The sequence below is a fragment of the Loxodonta africana genome, chromosome 15 (genome assembly GCF_030014295.1).
Source record: "Loxodonta africana isolate mLoxAfr1 chromosome 15, mLoxAfr1.hap2, whole genome shotgun sequence".
NCBI classification, from domain to species: Eukaryota; Metazoa; Chordata; class Mammalia; order Proboscidea; family Elephantidae; genus Loxodonta; species Loxodonta africana.
This window is the reverse complement of record NC_087356.1, coordinates 84163660-84190599: the sequence shown is the minus strand read 5'-3', so window position 1 is coordinate 84190599 and position 26940 is coordinate 84163660. Positions and strand designations below refer to the sequence as shown.

Genomic DNA, 26940 nt, shown 5'->3' with positions numbered 1-26940 from the left:
TCCGACTCTTAGCGACCCTATAGGACAGAGTAGAACTGCCCCGTAGAGTTTCCAAGGAGCGCCTGGTGGATTTGAACTGCCGACCCTTGGGTAAGCAGCTGTAGCACTTAACCACTACATCACCAGGGTTTCCACTAGCTGATATAAGCACTTAAAATTGAGGGGCTCTAGAACTTGGTTCCCTTGTCTTCAAGTTTGGGCTCTTTCCATTTAACCCAACATGCCTACTTGTACTTTTTTTAGGGTGGCATTCTTATACTTTTTCTTCTCTTTCGTTTTAATACCCACCATGAAGTTTCTAAGGGGTCTTCTAGCTTCTAACTTCCAGGGGATAGCAGGCTTAGCCACCCCCATCACCTCATGTGGCCAGATCACCTATAGCCCAGGCTGGGCCTTCAACACCAACCTGCCCGTGGACTTTGAGCACTTGGCTCCCTTCTTACTGCCTCCACCTGACCACAGTCATCTCAGCCACGTCACGATGACAGGAGCTAGCGAGGTGCAGGATGATGACAGTTACTTTTGTTGTTTTTCTTGTTGATTGCACTTTGGTAGAAATATGTTTTAACCAAATTATTGCAAAGCAGTGAATGTCGCTCTAGTTTAGATATTTGCAGCCAAGTATGTTTAATATGAAAGACAAGCCACTACAATCCACCAAACAACACTGGCCTGCCAAGCTCTACTGAGTCAGGATATGCTCCCAGACCCAATGGCTGGGGAGCCCCAGCTCTCATCAGCAAGGAGATATCTGGTCTTACCCAGCCAAGCTCTTCCCCCCCACCTTCTGCTCTGTCCTATCTCACCTTGGCCTCTGCACTTAATCTCCGCCTTGGCTCCATATCTACCTTATTCTCTTCCAGAACAGGAGGCAGCATGAGTGAGAAGAACCCTGCACTAAGCTCAGAAGACCAATCAGGCCAAGAGTTGTAGCTATGCTGCGGCGGAAAAGAACATCTGGCTTGGAATCATATGTAGGGGCTCCTCCTAGTTCTGCCACCTATTCATCTTACCCACTTAAAGGGGCTGAGCTTCATTTTTTAAACTGTCTAAAATGGAGCTATTACCTACCAATAAGGTTGTATTGAGGATTAAATAAACAACATCATATATGTAAAAGCCCCTAGCACTATCTGACGTGTAGAAAGCATTCATTTGTTGAATCAAAGGAATGGGAGATTTTAGATATTACTTTTTTCCAAATCCTACAGCTAAGGGCCCGGAACATTTATTTGTTTTTTGAACACCCGCCATAAGGTAAGTGGTATTTTTGGCCCTGTGGAGGATTAAAAAAAGCTTGCTTCCCTCATGCTTAAGGGGTCCACAGACTAGTGGGGGAAACAGATCTGTCATTCCCTAGTTTCTTCTCTCCTAGTTTTTCCCATTGTATCCCAGAGAAACTATGTATAAAAAAGGGCAACGACAATAAAGGTAGTTTTATGAAACTCAAAATCCAAGCCACGAAGCCCACTCAGCAGTACTATATGCCCAGACATACTGCAGGGTAAGCTGGATATTTTTAATTGGCCCCCGACTCAAACCTCCTTCTCCCTGGTCTGCACCCCTGGAGACTGAGCTGTGTGGCCTGTAGAGATGGGATCCCTGGTCACTGGCCAATGGTGGGGGGTGGGGGAGGCGGGAGGATAGCAGGAGATGGGACAGAGTGAAGAGAGCAAGTGGATATATATTTATCTCTCCGTTCCCCTCCCTGTGGAGTCACTGCCAGGCTGGCTGTGTCCCTGAGAGAAAGCCACAGCTCCTGCCTGGCAGCCCTCTCCATACAGCTTTCTCTCTCCTTAGGTTCTAGTAACTATGCCTTCCCCTTGGCTACTTCAGGCCTAAGGCTAGTCGCCCAGCCCCTTAGCCTCTGTGCTGTATTTTTCCTTATCTCTTTTTTGACTGAAGACCGCAGTCTCTGGCTCTTCAGAAAGTCTAATTTTGGCTCCCAGTTCAGGCCTTCACCCAGTCCCTTAAAAGCCCTGGGGTACTGCACTACTTCTTGTGGTTCCCCTACCCATGCCCACGCCTTGTATATAATCTCTTTATTAAACTCTTCTCAATTTTCCCAGTTGAATTGTTCCAGTTGTTTCCGCCCAGACCCTCACAGATACACAGGTGCTAAGGAGCTCACGGAGCCCTGGTTGGGCAGTGGTTAAGAGCTCAGCTGCTAACCGAAAGGTCAACAGTTCGAATCCATCAGCCGCTCCTTGGAAACCCTGTGGAGCAGTTCTACTCTGCCCTACAGGGTCTCCATGAATCGGAATTGACTCAGTCGCAACGGGCTTGGTTTTGGTAAGAAGCTCACATTCTGAGTAGGGAAATAGACTAAACTAATGAAATAATGAAAAACCAATACACAGCATAGTATGATGCATAATAAGTGGTTTAAGAAGAAAGATTTTGGTGTAAGGTCTGGTTTTAAACAGTTTCTTATCACGTGTGTGAGAGTGGATAAGTAATTTAACCTCTTTAAACCTCAGTTTCCTTGTTTATAAAATGAAATATAAATATCCAGCCCTTAGAATTGTGAGGACTGAATAAGATAAAGCCCCTGAAACACTGACTCCAGTGCCTGGCACACAGCAAGTGGTGAGTAAATAGTAACATTGTTTTTTTTATTGTTATTATAATTATTAGTAACATTTTTATTAGCTCCATGTAAATGCTTAAAAATTTTTTTTTTCCATTTTCTAAACCACAAAATAACCTCAAACATGTTTCTAAGTAAACTATGTAGATTTTTCACATTATGCAGAAATGCGAGGACTTCAGGGAACATTATTGACTATTTGTTTAGCCAAACATTAGTCAGTCGGCTGGGTCCCTCATTTCAATAGATTCCTTGTCCCTGACCAGGTGGTGATTCGCAGGCGCCCATTGGTCTACGTAGTAAGCCTGCTGATTCCCAGCATCTTCCTAATGCTTGTGGACCTGGGGAGCTTCTACCTACCACCCAACTGCCATGCCAGGATTGTGTTCAAGACAGGTGTGCTGGTGGGCTATACTGTCTTCAGGGTCAACATGTCTGATGAGGTGCCCAGGAGTGCAGCGAGCACCCCTCTGATTGGTAAGCACTTTTAGGGTCACCAGATACCCATCTTCCATTACTGTTGTCAAAGGTCTGATGTTACACTTCCAGTTGGAGGAGGGAGAAGCTTGGACATTCTAGCTAACCCCACTCCTCTGGGTTCCTTCTCTCAGAGATCTTCTTCACAGTCTGCATGGCCTTCTTGGTCCTCAGCTTATCTAAGTCCATTCTGCTGATCAAATTCCTCCATGATGAGCGATGCAGTGGGCAGGAGCGGCCCCTCTTGTGCCTTCGAGGGGACACCGATGCTGACGGGACTAGAATGGATCCCAAGGCTCAGCTTGCAGGGGCAACAGGTTTGTGAGGAGTCTTGAGGTCTCTGCCCCATCTTGCCTTACCATCCTCAGTATCAGCTCCCATGAGTGGAGCACCAGACCATGGGTTGGAGTGGGTGAAAAATTTGAAACACTTCCTTAGCCTCTTTGCTGGCGTTTTCATTACCTCTTCTGTGAATGAAGACTGCACCCTCTGGTTTTCCAGAAAGTCTTAATTTTGACTTCTAGGTCAGGCCTTCCACTACACTTAGCTTGTTTTATTTTCTAGTTACAACCAATTACCCAAAGTAATTTAGCCATTGACTCCAGAATAGCAGATTGCTGGCATGGATAGATAGGTAGGTAGATAGATAGACGGATGGATGGATGGATGGATGGATGGATGGATGGATGGATGGATGGATGGATGGATGGATGGATGGACAGATAGATATAGAGGCATAGAGGTATAGATCTAGAGATATTTGTATATATTTACATTCTAGTTGCTTAATATAAAAAAAGAATAAGAATTTAACCCAGCCCCTAAAGCTCCAATGGAGGCAAATGGGTCTGGGTCCAGCTCAAAAAGAAAAAATCTAGATGGATCTGGCCTAGCTACACCCTAATTGTACAATACAACTCTGCCATGTTCTCTGAAGCTTCCCGCAGCACAGCCTTGCCTTCTCTTGGCAGGGAGGGACAGAGTCGCTAGCTCAATCCCAACCCACTGCCCCCCCCCATCTTTTTCCCACAGCCTTCATCGAAGGATAAGGTCGTAAGCTTCAATGGAAAGCCCGGGTGGGCCTTGCTAGCCCTTGACTCATGTAGGGTGTTTTCTTCTATAACACAGAGTCCCCCATCTGTCAAGAGCACCAGGCCCAGTCAGGTACCCTGAAAGAAGTCTGGTCCCAGCTTCGATCCATAAGTGACTACGTCCAGGCTCAGGAGCAGGCTGATCAACGGGAAATTGAGTGGCTGGCCCTCCTATACCGCTTCGACCGACTGCTCTTTCGAAGCTACATCATCATGCTCGGGCTCTATACCATCACCCTGTGCTCCCTCTGGGCACTGTGGAGCAGCTGGTGAAGACTGATATTTGGTGGTGGTGTCATGGCACTTGGGGGAAGGCTGAATTCTTTTGTGGGGAGATTGGAGGGAGATTGGAGAAAAGGGGGTTAAAAAGCTTTCTACCCCCCATTGCCTCTTTTCATTCAGTCTGGATACTCCCACCTAATGAAATACTGAATGACCCAGGGGTAATGCATTCATGATGAAAATGCATAAACATTACACGGTATACAGTGAAAAGTAATCTTTCCTCCTTATCCTGGTTCATGCCCCAAAGTAACCACTGTAGGCAATTTCTTTTGTATCCTTTCAGAAAATGTCTAGGTACCAAACCTGTTACCCTTTGCTGTTGAGTCAATTCTGAAAATGTGACTGTACAGGACAGAGTAGAACTGCCCCATATGGTTTCCAAGGCTGCAATATTTATGGAAGCAGACTGCTACATCCTTGTCTCACAGAGCAGCTGGTGGGTTCGAGCTGCCAACCTTTCAGTTAGCAGCCAAAAGCTTAACAACTGCACCACCAAGGCTTCTGTCTAGGCACATATAAGCATATTGGTATGCATAAACAGTTTTTTAAAAAAGTGTAAGATCACTCCATCTCCCAGTCCCATCTTGGTCATTTCTTTATTCAGTCAGAGTCAGTTCATTCAACAAAACCTGTACTGAGTGTTGATTGAGTCCTAGGTATGATGTTGGGCAAGACAGAGAATACAAAGGTAAGGTAATTATAGATCCCTCTTCGCTTGACTTGATTTCCATTGTCAACCGTGTACCAACCAGAATACAAAATTCCCACCATCACTATATCCTTCTGAAGTGCTGTGCTAGCTCCCACTATCCCAGTTGAGCCCACCGTCTCCATCTCACTCCCATGCCTCCTCAGCAGGGCACTATTTTTGGGGGAGATCCAGGTGCCAAGGCTTCCAGGCCCAATTTAACATAGCATTTAGAAAACATAAACCACATGTAAGGCGTTGAGCTAGAGGATAGGCATAACATAGCCCTTGGGTTCAAGGAATTTACCCTCTACTGTCCCAAAGTTTCCTTAGCTTCCCATCCATGCCCATGGTCACTTGCTCAGAATAGGAGAGCCCTGGTCACCTAGAACTTGGGTAAATCGACTTCAGGCTCATACTCTTCAGTAGCCAGGGTAATCTTGAATATCTGTATTGATTAGCCTATCTCATGACACTTCCTATGGCCTCATAACCTGGATCCTAAGATTAGAATTCAAGCCTACCACAACTTTCCTTCCCCTTGTATTTAACTTTCTTCACTCTCATTGTTTCCTATTTCCAAGTCTTGAATCTGGCCAAGCCAACCGGCTTGCCATCCTCCTCAGGAAGGGGTTTATTGCTACATAAGCCTCTACTTCCATTTGACATTCTCTTCTTTTGCTTCACCAATCTGCAGACCAAGTCCCTCTCAGATACATGCTCAATGCAGCCTTCTTCCATTCAGCTTTTCCACCTGGTTATCCCATGACTCTATCCCTCAACTCTAGACTTAGGTATTCTTATATTTTTCTCCCTTCGAGTGTTCCACGGGATTCTTTTATATGTGTGTCTGTATCATTTGACTCCCCAAATACATCACAATTCCTAGAATGGTAATGCTGCTTTCTAGCTAACCTCTCAGCTACCCCAGGTCCATACAGTTTTGCACATGGTGAAGCTTCAATAGTTATTGCAGCAATCCGTTCTCACTCCCTGCTGATGGTGGACACATTTCTAGTTTTCCCAAGTCTGAGGGACAAAACCTACCTGAGGTCAGACACCAGGTCCATCTGCATCCCTCCTCCCTCAGCCCAGAGCAGCCCATGAGGGGGTTGGTGGTAGAAAAACACGGGGCTGAGTGGTAGTCATCTGTCCTAACACTGCTGCCAGAGAACACAAGAATCCAAAGCTGTTTGCTACAAACTTTTTTCAGCTCTAAAATTGCCTTAAAAAAAAATCTCTCCCCCATCCCCCCAAAGAAAAGAATTTAAATTCAAACAGCCTTTACCTACATCCTCCCTCTCTCATTACTTCCCAGTTAGTGCTTAACGCCAATTATCCATGAAATTCCACTGCTGCTGTTAATGAAATGAGGAACATAGTAAGTTTGTGAACAGGAAGTATCCATGCAAACCTCTACTTGTTTCCCTCCTCACTTCCTACTTTCTGTTACTGGCCTCTTCTGCCTTGACCTGCTCAGTTAGCCTCTAAATTGATCCTGGCTTCCTCCACTTCCACAGTCGTTAAGGGAGAAAAAGGCCTGCAGTGAACCCACTGTGGTGGGTTCTCCCTCCTTCCCAACCATGCCTGGGAGAAAGTACGAGATTAAGAGTCGGGAGACCTGATTTTGGTCCTGGCTCCAACGTTATCTAGACTGACGATCTTAAGTTGGACTTCTCAGAGCTTCGATTTACCTTATTTGATATTGGAATTGTTTATATTTACTCTACCCATATCACAGAATTATGGGAATCAAAAGGAAGTAATGTATTTAAAAGCACCTTGAAAGTAAATGATATATCACATAATAAAGTTCACGCCTGCCTGCAAAAGAACTCCGGTCTTTGGGTCTTTAGTGGGAGGTTCCATTTCCAGCCATCTTTTCAGAATCTAGTCATGGGCTCTGGTTCTCCCCAGCAGTGCACTTCTTCCTGGGTCCCAAGGACTGAAGCCATCACATGCCTCCTTGAGAGGGACTTGAGTGGCGAAGGCTGCCGGAGGGACTTGTATTTCCATTTCCCACTAGGTTCATTTTCACCCCTTTCCCAAAGAACATCTCCCAGGTTCTTTGTGTCAGCCTCTAAGAGGCATCTTTCCAAAGTAAAGCCTGAACACTAAGCTGTCTCAGGAGTGGACTCCCTTCTCTCCGGTACCAAGTGACTTTGATCTCAACATGGCGGCCAGAAACTCATGCTAAGGCCCGCTGTCAGGTCTGCATTATGAGAGAATGGCACTGCAGACCTCCTCCTGAAATATTGTCCCTTGTCCCTCTGTAGTGGAGGAATATTGGGATGCCAGAAGCCGTTATTTAACAGAGCATCTTTAAGCTCAGCCCCTTCACCTGTTTATACATGTCATTATTCCCATTCCATACAGGAAGGAAACTGAGGAAGAGAGAAAAAATGAGATTTTCCCAGCTGTGAATGCTCCCACCAGATGCTGTTTCCTAGAGCCTAAGGTAGCTTCAGTACTCATCAAGAAATCACAGCTCTACTTCTAGGGACTTCTAGAATAGAGTTAGTTAAGCACAGCCCCAGGCTTGCCAGGCAGCCCTCAACTCATCGCTTTATCTTAGGATATCTTTGGAGTACCGGTAAAATGACCTCCCACAATGTCCTCAGCCTTTCATATTGCCAGTAGTTAGGTAGAGGTTTCTTTCTCTCTACTCCCAAGATGTCCCCACCACCTTTCCAGTTGTCTTAGAGGAAAGGGGGCCATCGTGGAGGGTGAAGCTGAGTATCTCACCTCTTAAACCTCTATGACAAGTCTTCCACGGTAGGACTTTCAGTCTGGGTGGGTCAGAACCAGGAAGTGAACCAAAGAGCTGCCGGGAAAGGAGGCAGCAAGAAAAGTGTCCTGATAGAATTAGCCCTCCTCTGAGTCCCTCTCCAGGGTTCCCCAGATCCTCTCACATCTCAGGGATCTAAGTACATATCTAGGAGCCCCTGGGTGGTGCAGTTAACACACTCAGATGATAAATGAAAGGTTGGAACTTCGAGTTCAACCAGACGTACCTTGGAAGAAAGGCCTGGCGATCTGCTTCTGAAAAATCAGCCCTTAAAACCCTATGGAGCACAGTTCTACTCTGGCACACATGGAGTCACCATGAGTTGGGATTGACTCAATGGTAACTGTTTTTTTTTTTTTTTAAGTCCACATCTGAAAGTAAAGTTAGTAGAAGTGGGGGGAGTTTCAATTTTCACCCTATCTTGTGGCTCTGAGGCTTTCAGAACACTTCAGAATTTGGGTTTTAAGGTTAGGAGTTCTCTGCCAATTCCTTACGGATGATCACCCCAGGGCAGAGACCTCAGTTTCCAAGTTCCTTCCAGGAAGGCCGTACCTCCTTATTGCAGCTCCATCTGCAGCCCGAGGGCCCCGCCTCAGTCACCTCTCAGGCAGGCTCAGTCTACCCTATCCTGTTACTGGCTCAGACTCCATCTCAGCAGCCAGAACCTCTCAGCCCTGAGTTATTTACCTGCCGAGACAGTGAAAGCTTCGTAATTAGCTGAGCAACAGTGTGGAGGCTTTTATGAGCAGCCCCTATCCTACCACACTCTGGTGTCCATAATTGAAATGACCCACGCCAGTGATTAGATTAGGGGCTGGAGCGGCCCAGCACGCCACCCCCGCCCTCTCCCCCATCCTGTCGGGGAGGTGCTGTAGTTAAGCTTGTGCTTCATTTGGCAGAGGCCATAAAGCAGGAATTGTAGCAGTGCTTTCTGCAGGGGCTGGGGGCACTGCTGGGCAGCGAGCAGGTTCTGGGAGGGCAGAAGGCTCCAGATCCGAGGGAGAGGGAGGCCCTTCCTCCCTTCTTCACCACGTCCTCTCTACCCTCCCCCTAAGCCCAGTGTAGGCGCCAAAGAACTGGGGCCTGAGTGGGCCTACTGGGATAATCAACCCTACTGCGTGCCACGGGGTCCAGGGCTGCATGCAGACGGCCAGTCCTTGATGGGATCTAGCTCCCTGTCAGCCTGCTCATCCTTCTTTGGAGATCTCAAGGCTGAGAGCAAGAGAGGGTGCTGCTGGCAGTCCCTCTTCTCCTCCCACCCCCTACCCAATCTTGCTTCTCATCTCCTCCCCATACAAACCTCCTTTTCTACCCCAGTCCCACCCTCCGGCTGCCTCCTCCCACCACCTGGCCCTTTGAGGACCCAGACTGAATTTGGCCGTGTTGCACAATAGTTGAAGTTTTTTTGAAGTTTCCTCTTGCTCCTTCCTCTTCCCTACCCACACCTGCCCCAGGAAACTAAGTCCCCACACTGCCTGCCCCAGGACCCAGGGGCAGATTAACCCATAAACACTCTATGCACCAGCTTGCACTGAGCAAGGAACATATGTGCTTGATTTTATTTACTTGCTAATCTGTGGAGAGCAATTTCACATCTTCAGAGTGGTCAGGGACCAGTGAAACTGCGCACTGCATATTGGTGGGAAGGCACAATTGGTCCCCATGTGAACCTTGCTTACTGGGTAATCCAGCCCTGCCAAAACCCCTCACTTTTGTGTTCTTCCCTAGTCTACCTTCCGGAACACCATGCACAAAGCCAACCAAGATCCCTTCACTTGTGCCCATTCCTGGACTGTCATTTATAACAAATCCATCCCCAAGTACGAATTGCTGAAAGGGGTGAATGCTAAATTTCCAATCTGCGGTACCTGTACCCCTAGAGGGGCCCTGTGTGTGCTCGGTGCACTTAAGGCCCCAGAATGAACACGGCTCATCTAGAGTGCCAATTTTACTCAATAATGTTTTATTAGGAATATCAAATACTTTCCCATGAAAACAAACACTGATACATTGTGGGGAAGGAGCAGAAAATTAGAATTAAAACAAAACTTTAGATTTCAAAGAAATTTTATCTGGAAGGGAGTCCTCTTTGGCTATGCTCCCTCTGAGAATCCCAGCAGCATGATTTTGCTTCCTTCTGTTTTTCGGGATACTTAAGTGGAAATGGAGCCCTGGTGGCACAGTGGTTAAGAGCTATGGCTGTCAACCCAAAGGTCAGCAGTTCAAATCCACCAGCCGCTCCTTAGAAACCCTATGGGGCAGTTCTACTCTATCCTATAGGGTCGCCGTGAGTTGGAATTGACTTGACAGCAATGAGTTTCTTTTTTTTTTTTTGGTTTTAAGTGGCAATGGGCAACATAACTCAAAAAAGGATGTTCAGTATTGTGGCAAGCTTGTGGGGAAAGATATTTGAAGTGGACAAGCCTAGTCATTGATGCATGTGTTCACTTTCCCACTCATTCAGGTAGGAAGTTGATATCTCTGTGTCAGGGACTTTGCTGGGTGCTGGAATACCACCTTGAATAGGACACTCAGTCTCTGGCCTCACAGAGCTTTTAACCCAGCAGAAGTAGTACACCAGAAAGAGCATAAGCTTTGGGGTCAGAAACATGTGCATGATCTGAGGTCTTAAAAGCCTGCGAGTGGCCATCTAAGACACATCTATTGGTCCCATCCTACCCGGAGCAAAGGAGAATGAAGAAAACCAAAGACACAAGGAAAATACTAGCCCAAAGGACTAAAGGACCACATGAACCAGAGACTCCACCAGCCTGAGGCCAGAAGAACTAGATAGTACCTGGCTACCACCAACGACCGCCCTGACAGGAGTCACAACAGAGACTCTGGACAGAGCAGGAGAAAAATGTAGAACAGAATTCAAATTGACATAAAAAGACCAGACTCAGTAGTCTGACAGAGTCTGGAGGAACTCCCAAAATTATTGCTCCCAGACACCCTGCTAACCCAGAATTGAAATCAGTCCTAACGTCCACTTTTCAGACAGAGATTAAAAAAGACAGGCCTATAAAACAAAAAATAACACATGTGAGGAACATGCTTCTTAGTTCAAGCAAATGTACAAGACCAAATGGGCAACTCCTGTCCAAAAGCAGGACAAAAAGGCAGGAAGGAACCAGAACTGGACGAATGGACACAGGAAACCGGGGTGGAAAGGGGGAGTTTACTGTCACATCGTGGGGATTGCAACCAATGTCACAAAACAATACATTTTTGAATGAGAAATTAACTTGAACTCTAAATTGTCACCTAAAGCACAACTTAAAAAAAGAAAAAACATGTGTGTGAGTTCCACTACAGGCCAGTCGCTCAGAGCTGACACAGATTTTACCTCAATGCAAACCTGGGGTTTGGCAGAGGCTGCCTGGAGTGTTGTCTTGAAATGAATTTTCAGGTCATAGGTGGGTTCTGTGGGAAAGAATACTGTGATCAATTAGTGATGTCTGCCACTGGTAAGAGAGGGACACCAGAACCGGTTGCCATGGAGTCGATTCCAGCTCATGGTGACCTCATGTGTGTTAGAGAAGAACTGTGCTCCATAGGGTTCTCATTGGCTGCTTTTTCTTCCAAGTTGCCTCTGGGTAGACTCAAACTTCGAACCTTTCGGTTAGCAATCAATCATGTTAGCCATTTGCACCACCCAGGGACTCCAAGAGACAGATAAGGGAGAGCAATCAGAACTGACCCTTTTTGTGGGTGTTGCCATGTGCCAAGAATTGGGCTGAGTGCTTTGGGTGGTATTATTCTAGGACCACAGGAGGGCAGCTCCAGGAGAGCAAGGAGTTTGTTTTGTTCACTGCTGTCTTTTCAGCGCCCATCACAGTGCCGAGCACATAGTAAACACTGAATCAATATGCCAATATGTGTTGGATGAACTGGACTGAGTTCAAATTTCAGCTCTACCACTTAATAGCTATGTAACTTCGGGCAAGTCATTTAAACTCTCCAAGTCTCAGTCTCTTCATATATAAAAGGTGGTAAGTATTAAATCTAGCTTCTAGGATTATTATGGGAGTTAAAAGAGTTAACCCACTGCCCGAGTCACTACATGTAAAATGCTTAAAGTGGCTGGCTATTAAGTGTTAGCTATTATTATTGTTAAGGAGCCCTGGTGGCACAAACGATTATGCGCTTGGCTAATAATGGAAAGGTTAGTGATTTGAACCTACCAGTGGCTCTGCCAGAGAAAGACCCGGCAATCTGCTTTCATAAAGATTATAACCTAGGAAATTCTATAGGGTAGCTATATTCTGTCGCATGGATTCACCATGAATTGACTCGACAGCAGACAACAACAAGAATGGCATTGTTATTGTTAATATCAACATCCCCATTTCACAAATAATAATCAATAGCACTTATATCTGTGCCAGGCACTTTTCTAAGTGATCTATACATACAATCTCATTTAATCCTACTATTTTTATCTCCATTTCACAGTTGAAGAAACTGAGGCACAAGGTCACTGAGCTGGCAAGTGACAAAGCTAGAATTCCAATTCCAATTCAAGCGATTTAGGTCTAGCCAGACTCCATGCTCTTGAACACTTGGCTATATCCAGGTACGGAGCTTGTGCCCTTGACCATTACTTGTTAGAAGAGTCTCCTATTTGCCAGCTTTCTCAGTGGAAAGGGGAAGGGGCTAGAGTTAGAAGATGTGGATTCAAATTCAAACTCCACCACTCATTAGGCTTGTGACCATGGGCAAGTTACTTAATTATCCCAGAACCTCCATTTTTTTAATCTATAAATTATAAGAAAGCTTTCAGAGGTGCTGTGAGGACTAATTAAGATAAGATTTATGTAGTGCCAGCATAGTGCTTTGCATTAGAGGCATGGAGAACAATAACAGTAAAGCACTTGGCTACTAACCAAAATGTTGGTGATTCGAATCTACCTAGAGGCACCTTGGAAGAAAGGCCTTGTGATCTACTTCCAAGAAATCAGCCACTGAAAACCCTGTGGAGCATAGTTCTACTCTGACATATGTGGGGACACCGTGAGTCAGAACTGGCTCGATGACATTGGGTTTGGTTCTTGGTTTTATCTTACTATAGGGCTGTTATGAGAGCCCAGGGAGATCGTAAGCGGGAAAGGGCTTTGTAAACTTTAGAGATTTGCTACTCAAAGTGCCCAAAGTATAAGTGTGGCTCCTGAACCAGCAGCATCAGCATCAGCATCAGCATCAGCATCACCAGGAGCTCGTAAGAAATGTAGACTCTCAGGCCTTCCCTGAGTGAATCAGAATCTGAATTCTAACCAGACCCCCCAGGTGTTCATTTGCACACTACAGGTGGAGAAGCACGGAACTAAAGAACTGCCGTGGTAAGGACTGACTTTGGGAGCTCTGGGAGGGTGGCACGGGGTCACGTGGGGCCAGCCTCGCTCCCAGGACAGCTGGGCCCTGCCGGGCACCTGCCAATCATAGCACTCCATTCCCACTCAGCAATCTCCCCTCACCACAATCAGGGCAGTCAAGCCCTCGGTGCAGCTGGGCAACTGAATTATAGGCTGTGGGCAGATGGCAGAGATGGCTCTGTGTGTGCCATCCAAGGAGAAATAGGGTGAGGGAGAGGCAGGCCCTGCCCCACTCTCCTTCCCCTGATGGTAAACACCCTCTGTTCTGGAGAACCAGGCTGCCAGCTCCAGCGGCCAGGCACCTACCCCCCCAGGGCCACTCGCTGCCTGGGACAAATGCCTGAGCCTGCTGCCCACTAGTCCCTACCACAGCATCTCCAGACCCCTCTGCCAGTGCCTTGGTCACTGTAGGAGCTTCCCCCAGACACAGCCCTTTTGTTCACCCAAACCCTTCCTCTTCCCAGAGCTTGAGACACCAGAACATCAGGGGGAGGTAGACCTGAGACCACAGGAACCAGGTCTTAGTCATTCCTTTCATATCTCCGGCACCTAATACAAAGCCTGGCCCACAGCGGGGGGTCACAGGAAGTTCTTGCTGAAAGGCAGCCAGCCAAGCTGCAGTGGGTGAAGTGCCTTGTCACCACCTTACATCAAAGCATGGTGGGGGGGGGGAGGGTAGGCAGGAGTGGGAGCATAAAGAGGGTTACTCGGGTGCCAAGTAAGCTGTCTGCTGTCAGTGCTCATTCTCCTGCCTCCCGAAGGAGCCAGGGCTGTAAAGAGGCGCCACCCAAATGGAGTCAATGCTCTGTCTTCCAGTCCAAGTCCCCAAGGCTGCTGAGTGGCCTGCTCTGCCCTGCCACCGAGTCTCAGCCAGGTCCCTGGGAAGAATGAAAGCTCTCTCCATCTCCCAGACCTTCCCCTGGTGGTGATATTTCCAACGCCCATTAGGCTTTATGGGCACTGCTGCTTCCAGGGCCACTGGGGATGGCTCTGGGGCTGCACTCCCAGCCTGTGGGTCTCCCCATGGCCTGCTGGCCTTTCTCATCACTCAACCCCTCTTCCCTGCACTCCCTGTGGCCTTGCCCCTCAGCCACCGTGCCCCTCTCCTTGCCACTCTGAGGTGGACACAGAAGGCACCTGGGAGGAGACTAGACTCCTCACGGTGGCTTCAGAGGCCCAGGTGACTGGGAGAGCCCTGCTCTGCCTACCGGTGCAGTGGTGTGTGTGTGTGTGTGTGTGTCTGAGGCAGGAACTAAAAGTTGAAGAGGAATCTAGACTAGCTCTTCCAGCTCTCATTTTGCAAATTAGGAAACTGAGGCTGGGAGAGGATAATGATGTACCCAAGATGATGAAGATAATGTCGATTACTGATAGCTACTCTCTGTACACTTACTAGGTGCCATGCATTATGTGAGGCCTTTCCATATTGCATCTAATTTAAACCTCATGAAAGCTTTCCACGGTGGAGTAATTTGCACATATAAACCCTGAGGCCCAGAGAGGTCAAGTAAGTTGCCTAACATCACACAATGAATAAGTATAAGACATATAATGATTGTTCAGAAATGTGGTCCTCTTTCTCTTCCCCTTCCTGCACCCTGTCACTCACTTCTAAATAGGTGACTCTTGGCAAGTTGCTTAATTTCTTTTAATAATAGTAACAGTAATAACAATGCCAAAAGCTACAACTTCCATTTACTAAGCATTTACTATGTGACGGGCACAACACTAAGAGTCTTACTCATTATCTCAATGAATCCTCTCCCAAATCCTATGATAAATGTCATCCATCCATCCCACAAAGCCCCAGAGAGGTTGATTGACTGACTCATCCAAGGCCACACAGCTAGAAAGTGGCAGAGCCAACATTCAAGCCAAGTTAGTCAGGAGAGGCTAAGTTATGCTGTGGTAACACATGACCCCATATACCGCGGGTCAGCTCCAGCTCTAGTCGATGACCTCACTGTGGACCCCAGGCTAACAGAGCAGCCTCTATCTGGAATATTGACGGTCGCCCTGGCAGAGACAAAGAGACCTCATGAGAGTCTTACCTGGCCTGGAAGACACACCAGGGCTTTCCACTCACAACTCATTGTCTCCTTGTTCCCGTCATGCAACCCACCATGGAACAGAAGAAATGAAATCCTTCCATGTGCCCTGAAAAGAAGAGAACTGGAGTATTTAGAGAATAGCGTGAATGGTTACAATACCCAGTTTCTAATCATAGCTCTACTGATTCCCACAGTATACTGAGCCTCAGTTTCCTCATCTGCAAGGTGGGAAGAATAACTCTATCTTTCATGACTGCTGTGGTGATTAAATGACATAGCATATAAAAAGCCCAAGCCTGGAAACACTGAATCGTAGCAATCTGTGTTCACGCCTGAAGGTGGAACGACAAATCAAGCTATGGAATTCGGAAGGCTACCAGCGAAACAAGAGGACACTAAAGTGGGAAGTGCTGCTGTTCTTGGGGCTCATGAAACCAACTTTGGCGGAGTCAGAGGGGAAGGAAAGTTCCAGAAGGATAATCAGTAGTAACAGCAATTGTGCAAATGTGATTACGTCAGCAAATATGAAAAGTGCTATCCGATGTTGGAGGGCTCTTCATTTAGGACTAATTAAAGGCTTGGAACCAGAAAGATTGAGAGGATCTTTTTGGGGAAACTACTCCAGGCCAGCAAGACACTTCAAGGTCAGTCTGCAGGGTGGGAAGCTGCAGAGCGGAGGAGGAAGAGGATGACTCCACTTGGAACAACACTCCAAAGGAGTGCCATGTAAGGTAACATTCTCACATCATCTTTGGAGCCATTTTCAGCCTGCCACATGGGGGAACAGTCTGGCATCTGAGATGAGTTAGATGGCAAAAAGGGCAACCATGAACCCAATGCCACTCCACAGAGTTCCCACTGAGGTTTAGGGCAGGAAGCACTCTCCAGACCATGGCCATGGGTGGGACCTCTGTGGTGACCTCAGGGGGGACCGTGCAGACTTAAGCCATGTGACCAGTGCCCAGCACACAGTGCTACAGAGCAGCAAAGACATGTCATGTATCAGTCAATCTGTTAACACATACGCATTCAGTCCTGTTGGGTCCTGTGGGAGGGGGTTCAGACCTGTGAGCCTGCAAGGCTCTCTGTGTAGGAAATTCATCCAACAAATATTTATCAAGTTCCTACTATGTAGGGATCATTCTAGGCACTTGGGACACTTCAGTGAACAAAACACATAAGGAGCTTGTCCTCGTGGAGCTAACATTCTATTAGTGGAGACAGACAAAAAAGGATCAATGTAAGTCAAAATAAGTCATCATGTAGTATATAAAGGTGATGTGGCTATGGAAAAAGGAAAAATTAAGGCAGGATCATTGCTCAGGGGGGCACTGAGCCTCTGTTGAAGGTGATAGAAAATTTTGGAAACAGATAATGGTGATGGTTGAACAACATGATGAACGTAATTAATGTCACAGAATAGTACATGTTAAAAAAGCTAAAATGTTTTGTTACATATATATTCACCACAATTAAAAAAAAAAAAAGTCAGGCAGGTAAGGGTGATCAGGTGTGCCAGGGGTGGGACAGGGCAGGTTAGGAAATTACATAGTCAGGTAGGCAAAACAGAGCAAGACATCTAAACACTCTGGTGTGGGACTCTAGAAAAACCCTTGAACTGGGAGCTAGTTCCAACCTTAGGAATTGTACGACCTTTGCTTAAGTCACTTACCCTCTTTGAGGTTCCCTTGCCTCACAACAAATTGAGAAATTTGCACCTGATTCTTTTGTTCATCCATTGGTCCAATGGGCTCCATCCAGCACCAATGAGTCACCAGGCAGAGCACAGCACTAAAGACCCCCAGGGGACGGACACACAGTCTCTGCCCTCCCAGCCCACACTCCTTCCAGCTCCAAAACCCTGGATTCCATGTTGAAAGAATTGAAGAGAATGGATGATGTTAGAAAAGGAATTATTCTGGATGGTTTCAAAGGGTAGAACTGGGTGGTTGGAAGAGAAACAGATTTGGAGATTGATATAAGAAAAATTTCTCTGAAAATGAAAAGGGCTGTCTTGAGAGGTAGTAAGCTCCTCATCTTGGAGGTCTGCAAGCAAAGGCTGACAGGTCATTTGCTGGGGATGCTATAGAGATTTGAGTGTCAGATGGAGGCTGGACTAGGCAGCTTTCAAGGACTCAGAGAGTTTCTCTAAGACCTCTGTCTCCGGAGGGCTTGGTTACAAAGTAGGTTTGTATCTGCTGGGATGTATTGAGGTCTTGCTTTAGGCTGAGGGGCAGTCTGCTCTCCCATAATGCCCAAGTGAGACAGCGTCCCCAGGGCAAAGGAGTCATGTAACTGCCTCAGTGGGCCCAGCCTTTCCATTGGGTGGTATGGGCAGGACCCTCCTTAGCCGGAGTTCTCTCTGTAGGGCATCACTGCCTCCCATCAGGAGCAAGGGTGGGCTTTATCCCATGCCTGCCCTCCCCCCACCTCCTACCCTTCTACGTAACCACCAGAACTACAGGCTCTGTGTCTTAAGTCATTTCATATCTCCAGGTAATGGCAGCTTGGGTGGCCCAAATATTCTCTATTCCAAGAAATGCATTACTGCACAGGCCATTCCGTGGCCAGCTGAGTCCCATCACGTCACTGCCCAGGAGACCAACATACCAGGGTCAATGCAGAAGAGGGCATGCTCAGCACATTCCTGGAACCAGAGAAGATAGCCAAGACCCATGGCTGGGGTCATCCATCCTACCTCCCTTGACAGGACTCCCAAGGAGGCCAGGAGAGCCCCAGAACATAGGTGGATTTTCCTAGACCCATCCACTTATAGCCTATTCTGCTGATGCCTTTTATTCATTCATTCATTTACTTGTTCATTCAGCAAATATTTATGAACATCTATTTTGTGACAAAGGTCCCTGGGTAGCCCAAATGGTTTTATTCGACTACTAACCCAAAGGTTAGTGATTCAAACCCATACAGTGGCACTACAGAAGAAAGGCCTGGTGATCTGTTAGCATAAAGATCCCTCCCGCCAGAAAAATCTGTTGCCATCGAGTCAATTCTGACTCATAGTGACCGTACAGGTCAGAGTAGGACTGCCCCCACAGGGTTTTTTGGCTGTAATCTTTATGGAAGCAGACTGCCACATCTTTCTCCCTCTGGTGGGTTTAAACTGTCAGCCTTCCAGTTAGCAGCCAAGCGCTTAACCCTGTGTCACCAGGGATCCTTTTCCATAAAGGTTACAGCCAAAAAAAAATCCTATGGAGAAGTTCTATTCTCTAACTCATCACCGTGAGTTGCAATTGACTCCGCCACAGTGTGTTGGCTTTGGTTTTACTATGTGACAGGCACTCTTCCTGGTTCTAGGGATTCAACAATCAACAAAACGGATAAAAGTCCCTGCCCTTGTGCAGTTTACATTCTAGTGGGGAGAGACAGATAATAAACAAGATAAATAAGCAAAATATTAGCATATTAGATGGCATCTTAGTTTCCTAATGTTGCTATAACAAAGGAAACTGTGGTTCAGAGCTACTGCTGCTAACCAAAAGGTTGGAGAGTTTGAATCTACAGGCTCTCCTTGGAAACCCTATGGGGCAGTTCTACTCTGTAATATAATGTCGCTATGAGTTGGAATCAACTTGATGACAGTGGGTTTGGTTTTTTGGTTTGCTTTAACAGAAATACCACATGTGGATGGTTTTTTAAAGGACAGAAATTTATTTTCTCATAGTTCAGGAGGCTAGAAGTCAGAATTCAGGGCACTGGCTCTAGGGGAAGGCTCTCTCTCTCTGTTGGCTCTGGGGGAGGGCCCTTGTCTTAGCTTCTATAACCTCGGCTGGTGTTCCTGGGTTCCTTGGTGAGCTCCATGTGGCATGTGCCTTCCCCTCCCTTTGTGCTTACTTCTCTGTGGCTAATCTGCTCTTTTTATATCTCAAAAGTGAGTAGGTTTATGACACACCCTACACTGATATGGCCTCACTAACATAACAAAGAAAACCTCATTCCCAAATGAGATTACATCCTTGGGTATAGGGGTTAGGATTCCAGCATACATTTTTGGGCCGACACAATTCAATTCCTAACAGATGTTAGGTGTTGTGGAGAAGGAATGTAGGGAGTATTGGGGGCTATAGCTTTAGACAGGATGTTCAGAGAAAGTCTCAGTGAGATGACATATGAGGAAGATGACAACCTCTTGAATCACAGACAAGCTGTTGCTTTCGAATTCCCCTCTCCTCTTCCCAGGCTCCACCCTCTGGCCACTTACGACAGGTTGCTCAGGAACAAACCCTTACAGGTTATATTGCTGCATTTGCTCTTTTTAGAGTGTTCATAACCCATTGCCTCATTTATTTATTAATTCTATCGATGCCTTTTATTTGTAAAGGGATGAAACTAACATTTTTTGAGTGTACACTGTGTGTCTAGCACTGTGTACATGCTTTACGTACATCATCTCATTTAATCCACAGAACAACCTATGAGGATAGATGAGGCATGAGACATCTGGGTTTAGGAACTTTAGGTATCTTGTCATGTAGCTAGTAAACCGAACAAGTGAGATTTGAGCTCAGGTCACCTTTGACTCCTGAGTCCATGCTTTTTTCATAATACCATGCACTTTGGTTTCCGTAATTGTCTGTGTTTCCACTGGGTTTTGTTGGTTTTTAATTGTCTGTGTAGTGGGGAAGAGGAGGGGGATCAGAATATCTGGAAAAGAGGAGCATGCATAATTTGAACCATGTGATGCTGGTACTGCCTTCCCCACTCTAGACTGGTAATTGCTAAAGTATATTATCCTCATCAAAAGTCCTGTGAATTTGGTAGAAGGACAATTATTCCTTTATTCCCATTAGATACATGGTAAAACCAATAGACAGTTTAGCTGGTTTGCCCAAGATCACACAGAGAGTTTGTAATAGAACCAGGATTAAAATCCAGGTTATATTCCATTTTCCCCATTGCTTCTTTTAAAAATATCATTAAACTTCTTTGAATAGGTAATATATTCACATGGTACAAAATTTAAAGGTATAAAAGGGTAGAAAGTGAAACTCAAGTCTCCCTCCCTACTCCTGTGCCCCAGACACACATCCAAACCCCCAAAACAATGATCGTTGTAGTTCATCGTGTTCCTTCTTCCTCACTTCTTACCCCAGAGGAAAAGGCAGAAGGCAGATTTTCAAGAATGCATCCTAGCTTGGCTTAGACTTCCAAACCAGTTTGGTCAGATAGTAGCCAAGTGACGCTGGACAAGTCACCAAATGTCTTAGAGCCATAGTTCTTCATCTATAAAATGGGGATAATATCACCTACCTTAAAGTGTCATATAATGAGTTCCAGAGTGAACATTCACAAAAGTGCATCGTAAACTGTGTGGCTCCATACAAAGGTTGATTAATGTTATCGTTCTCTGCCTCTGTTTTTTTCTCTCTGGAAGAACACATAAATTGCCACTGTGTTCCTACTGTCTTTTGGAGACTGTGGCAAAGATGGATGAAAGATAGGGCTCATTTCTACAGGATGAAGGGAAATGATTTAAATTGGAACAAGTGCAATTAAAGTTAGATATTAGGAGGAACTTTGTTTTGGAATCCCAAAGGGGTTTGTGAAGTCTCTTTCTTTGATAATTTCTCAGAAAATACTAATAACTATTTTTTTTTTTTTATTATTCCTAGAAGGAAGGGGGTGGATAAGAGGGCCTTTTCAGTCTCTTCCACTTTAGAAATTAGAATTCAAGCAAGAGAGAAATCTCAGCCAAACTACCTTCTTCCTTCAGGTCCCATTTTGGGGTGACCAGGTGGACTAGTGGTCACCCGCCAGGAATAAGATGACCTCTCTGGTTTCTTCTTTCCTGGAATTTAAAAATTCTCCTGAGTTAGAGAATATTGAAGCCAAATGGCCTTTGTCCCCAGATCAACTCTGTCACCAGTCCCACTGAGGCCTGGCCTTTGCCACCAGCTTGCTAATTCTAGATGCACTTACCAGGGTATCCTTCTGCGACTGAAGCATCATGAAGTTGTCTCTGTTGTTTGGGATATAGAAGAAGGCTTTCACCCTAAGGAGGTGAAAAAGCTAGAACTTGATGGACATTTGGGGAAAGGGATAAGGGGAAATTTCATCTTATGGGAGCGAGACATGTCCAAGTGGCCAGAACATCTCCTTCTTGGATACCTGTAAGAACTGGAGTAAGACCACCATCTTCTTGCACCAGAAAGGAAGGGAAGGGGGAGAGAGAAGGTCAGCTTTACATGACCCTGCCTGCTCCTGCCTTGTCTCATACTCATGGTTTCCTTATGGTGTGTGTGAAGGATTACCACCCCCCACATGAAAACAAGTCCCCAAACCTCCGAAGTTTAGCACCAGGAAGACTTCCAGGCAGAAAGGTAGTGGGACCAAGTAGCCCCGTGCAGTCCCTTGGATTTCACCTTCATTTGGTGCTTCTCTCAATTAGACCATTGCTGCTGCCACCACACTAGCCTAAAAATGCATAAAGTTCCCTTCCTTCTGTGTCCCTTAGTGTGGAGGATGGAGGTTGGAAATTCTAATATGAACCCTTATTAAGGGAAGAGACAGGAAGTAAGAAGGAGGAGACCGAAGCAGCCTGTCTTGAACAGCACAGGGTTCTCTCTTCTCCTAGGCCTGTCAGAGTCTTCCCAGTGTCCTGAAATATCCTTGTAGAGCCCCAAAGGAACCGTTCAACTTCAGAGACCCCTTGCTTGGCTCTCTTACTTCCTACTCCTTGCCTGTTTCCATGTGGAAGGTGGCAATATGAACACTCACTTCCTAGAAACAAGCTCTTTGGGGCCATTTTTTTTTTTTTGTAGTAAAACACATATAACACGGGGTCAATCTTGAGTGAAAAGCCCCACCATGCTGCTTCCTTAGGATCTCCATCCTGTCTAGTTGTAGGGTTAGGAAAGTCCTGCTCCTAGATGATAACCAAAAAACCAAACCTGTTGCCATCAAGTCGATTCCGACTCACAGTGACCTTATAAGATGGAGTAGAATTGCCCCACAGTGTTTCCAAGGAGTGGTTGGTAGATTTGAACTGCTCATCTTTTGGTTAGTAATCACTGAGCCACTAGAAATAACCCCATCCTTCCGATGATGCCCTACCCCACGCACCCAGACTCAACAAACCCACTGTTGTTGAGCTGATTCCGGCTTATAGGAACCCTGTAGGACAGAGTAGAACTGCCCCATAGGTTTCCAAGGCTGTAATCTTTACAGGAGCAGGCTGCCACAGCTTTCTCCCATGGAGCGGCTGGTGGGTGTGAACTGCTGAACTTTCAGTTAGCAGCCAAGTGCTTAACCACTGAACCATCAGGGTTCTCAGACTCAACAAAATGACCATATAATAATAAACCCCCAAAACTCTAGCATTGAGTCTATGCTGTGAGGAAGGGCTGCAGAGGTCACCAGCCCCAAATTACTATGGAGCCCCACACCTGACATTTGCTGCAACTGGCTTTGCTGGGAGTAGATTGCTGTATCTCTGAACCCATATTTTGCTGGGGAAAATAGTAAACTTAACAGTCCATTAAGTTATCATATAGTCTTACTTAAGATACTCTTCAGTAAAAATCACTTAATTAGCAGGCTTACGCAGGCCCATCCCAGTGAACCTGCCCTCTCAGTAAGAGCAATCAAGGTAGAGTGGGAACCCCAATCCATCACCAGGATTGGAGGGATTATAGTAGCCAGAGTCCAACCAGCCTGGGCCTAAATCCAAGAGAAGGTTCTGGGACTTAGTGTAATCAGGTGGCTAAGAGCACAGGCTTCTGAGTCTGTAAGACTCCTCTTATGAGCTATGTAACTCTACACAGGTTGCTTTCACTCTCTGTGCCTCAGTTTTCTCAACAGCAGTGTGGAAATAACAATACCTTTTTCATAGGAAGTAAGGATTGAATAAGATAAGGAGCCTGGCACAGTGCCTGACACATAGTATATGCTCCATAGATGACAGCTACTGCTGTGGAGTCATGCTGAATCAGACCATTCCAAGGACCCAGGGCCTTGGTGGAGAAGATGGGATAGCAAGGAAAGATGGGACAGCAAGGAAAGAAAGACCAGGACAATGAGACCCTCTGCCTCAATTTCCTAAGGCTGCTGTAACAAAATACCACAAAGTGGGTGGCTTGAAAGAATGGAAATATAACGTTTCACAGTTCTGGAGATTGTAACTCCAAAATCAGGGTCTTGGTTATGTCGATTCCTTCTGAGGACTCTGATAGAAACTGTTCCATGCTCCTCTCCTAGTTTCTTTCTTTCTTTTTTTTATTACTGTACTTTAGATGAAAGTTTACAGAACAAACTAGCTTCTCATTCAACAGTTAGTACACATATTGTTTTGTGACATTGGTTACCAACCCCACCACATGTCAACAGTCTCCCTTCTCGACCTTGGTTTCCCTAGTACCAGGTTTCCTCTTCCTCCCCGCTTTCTAGTCCTTGCCCCTGAGCTGGTGTGCCCCTTTAGTGTTGTTTTGTTTTATGGGCCTGTCTAATCTTTGGCTGAAGGGTGAACCTCAGGAATGACTCCATTACTGAGCTAAAAGGGTGTCCAGGGGCCATACTCTCAGCGTTTCTCCAGTCTTTGTCAGGCCAGTAAGTCTGGTCTTCTTTTTGTGAGTTAGAATTTTGTTCTACATTTTTCTCCAGCTCTGTTCAGGACCCTCTATTGTGATCCCTGTCAGAGCAGTCAGTGGTGGTAGCTGGGCACCACCTAGTTGTGCTGGACTCAGTCTGGTGGGGGCTGTGGTAGTCGTGGTCCATGTTAATCATTTGGACTAATCTTTCCCTTGTGTCTTTGGCTTTCTTCTCTCTCCTAGTTTCTGATGGCTCCTGACAATCCTCGACATTCCTTGGCTTGTAGATGCATCTTTATATGGCATCATCCCCTTGTGTCCATCTGTGTCATTCTCTTTTATGAGACACTTCTCAGAAGGGACTAGGTCCCACCCTAACCTACTATGACCTCATGTTAACAGATAACATCTTCAAAGAAAGACCCTATTTCCAAATGAGGCCACATTCACAGGTGCCAGGGGTTGGGACCTCAATATATCTTTTTTTTGGAGAAACAATTCAATTTGTAACACCTCCCCATGTCTGTTGAGGGTGCTGTTCTTCTCTCCCTACCAAGGCTGCTCCTGCCTCTTTGGGCAGAAGAACCAGGAAGTGGGTCAGGCACTTTTCCATCCTGCTGGCTTTCTTGTCTCCCCATGGGTAGAAAAAATAAAAAAAAATTTATTTTTATTTATTTTATTTTTTCTACCCCTAAATCTTTCAACCTTCATGCCAGGATGTGTCAGGTTCCTGGAACTGGGTAAAGGAAAGAGTGCACCTGTCTGTCCTTTCCACCCCACCGCCAGTATGGAGACATGTGGGTTGCACAGGAAAGGATGAAGATACAGCTTCCGTTTAGCACCATGATGACAAACCATAAGCCTCCCCTAGCAGGTGGACCCCTAGTGGGGCCAGATGTCCCTACGAGTTGCAGAGTTTTTGTCAATTTATAGGTTTTCAAAGGCAAGGCTCTTTGACGGTAAAAGTTTTACAGACCAGTAAAAATTGACTGCTGAGGATGGGAAACACAGCTGTAATGGCAAGAAGCTGGAGGCAGGAGGCTGGAGGACCCCAGTTCCATCCATAATGAGCATAAGAATTAAAGTCATTGAGACCTTCTGGGCTCAATTTCTTAGGCACAAGAAAAGTGATTAGGAGTATGACCAAGTGCAAGAGCATTCACTCACAGACAGAAAGCTCCAGACACATGCGATGCCAGTCTTCCTCCCCCAGGGTGCTGGGAGCAGTTGGACACAAAGGCCCAGGCCTGTGGGTCCTGCAGTCTTGGGGCTTTTCATTACCCAGGCTGGCCTGCTGCCATCTGCATGTCTGCCTCCATTCCCTGGGAGGAGCCTGGGTGTCTGCAGGCAGAGCTCATGAATCCAATTAGCCAGGCCTCTGCTTTTTCCTCTTGCCCGCTAGCCAAGGCGAGTTCATCAAGTCCTCATCCTAATTCTTATCTTCTTTAAAAGGGGCAAAAGTGAGTCTATAGTTTCATCTGAGGCAATTTACACCCCGCCACTGGCCAGTGGCCTCAGTTCCAACTCCCCCCTGTCTGTTGTGCCATCAATTCCATTAATAGGAAATTTCTTCAAGGGAAACTTGATTGCTGCTCCATCAGAGAGATGCACAGGCAATGCATCTCCATGGGAGCCCTCGGCCTGCCCGGCTCCCTCTAATCCTGTTACCTAACGAACTAATTCCCTAATGTGCACAGTGTGCCGTGGACATCCTCTTCCCTCCCTAACCCAATTGGTTGGTCCCAGAGGAGTCCAGGAGCTCGGTGCAGAAGGAAGGCTTGGGGCCCGTAGGCTGGGAGCTCCAGACATTCTCGCCGTTCCCTGAATGGGTCTTTAACCCATCGCCTTGGCTGGCACCCCCCTATTCCACAGTGGAGGGCCCCCTTTTGGGAGTGTCATGTGAAGGAGGTGGGGGGGGACATTCAGACCACAGCTGGGTTCACAGTTCAGCACCTCCTGCTGCTTCTGCTCCATCCTTCCTCCATCTCTTCCTTTTCTCCTTCCGTTTTCCTTTTTTCTTTCTCCATTTCCTCTTTTCTTTTTACTTTGATCACCTTCTTCCTCCTCAGTTTCTTACCCATCTTTTCTTCGTTTCTCATCTTCCTTTTCTTCTTCTTTGTCTTTCTTCCCTTTTTTTGCCCATCCGACATTCTTCACGTGTACAGTTTATGGCAGCCCTGTTGTACAACCATCACCAATATCCATTTCCAAAACCTCCATCCCCATCAACAAAAACTCGATGCTACCCAAGCAGTGAGTCCCCTCCTTTCCCTGTCCCTCCTGCCCATTTTTAAACTCTGATCTCTATACATTTGCCTTTTGGAGGTATTTCATATTAGTGAAATCATACAATATTTGCCTTTTTGTGACTGACGTATTTCACTCAGCATGTTTTCAAGGTAGGCATGCATCAGGACTTCATTTCTTTTCATGACTGAGTAATATTCCATTGTCTGTATGTACCACATTTTGTTTATCCACTCATCTGTTGATGACTCCTTTTCTTCTTCCTCCTTTTAGGTTTACTTCTCTCCCTTCTTCACATCTACCCTGCCTTTTGTATACCATAGAACCTTTATTATTTTTCCCCTAAATTCTTAGAAACTTATATAAAACCCACGCTCTAGTTATGACTCCACGTATAGACATTTAAAATGCGTCTTCATTTTTTTACATTTAGTCCATAGAACAAATCATTTTACTAAATAAAACTGTAACTTTTTAAAGCAGGCTGTGTGTATAGTTTGAATATGCATATATTACATGTGATAAATTTACTTGGTGTTCTGAGAATAAATCCTTATTGCAAAAAAAAAAAAAAAGCATATACGATAATACAATATCTTTCCCCCTCCCTCCCCCTCAGGCAAATACTAAAAAATGTTACATATATCCACAGTTCTCTCAGTAATTATACAATACTTAATATTGTGCTACAGAAGGAGTGCCAGTGGCGCTAAAGTTAAGAGCTCGGCTGCTAACCTAAAGGTCGGCAATTCGAATGTACCAGCTGCTCCTTCGAAACCCTAGGGGGCAGCCCTACTCTGTCCTA

General features: G+C 46.1%; 1 protein-coding gene across 1 annotated transcript in view; it reads left to right on the top strand.

Moving 5' to 3' along the window:
* Nucleotides 1-4835, top strand: part of HTR3B (5-hydroxytryptamine receptor 3B) — a 48015-nt gene extending 43180 nt beyond the window's left edge. Inside the window, exons 8-10 of the mRNA XM_010597951.3 lie at nt 2857-3067; nt 3202-3384; nt 4196-4835. Of these exons, the coding sequence (XP_010596253.3) occupies nt 2857-3067; nt 3202-3384; nt 4196-4431 (630 nt within the window). The 3' untranslated portion in view covers nt 4432-4835. The remainder of the gene's footprint in view (nt 1-2856; nt 3068-3201; nt 3385-4195) is intronic.
* Nucleotides 4836-26940: the final 22105 nt, after the last annotated feature.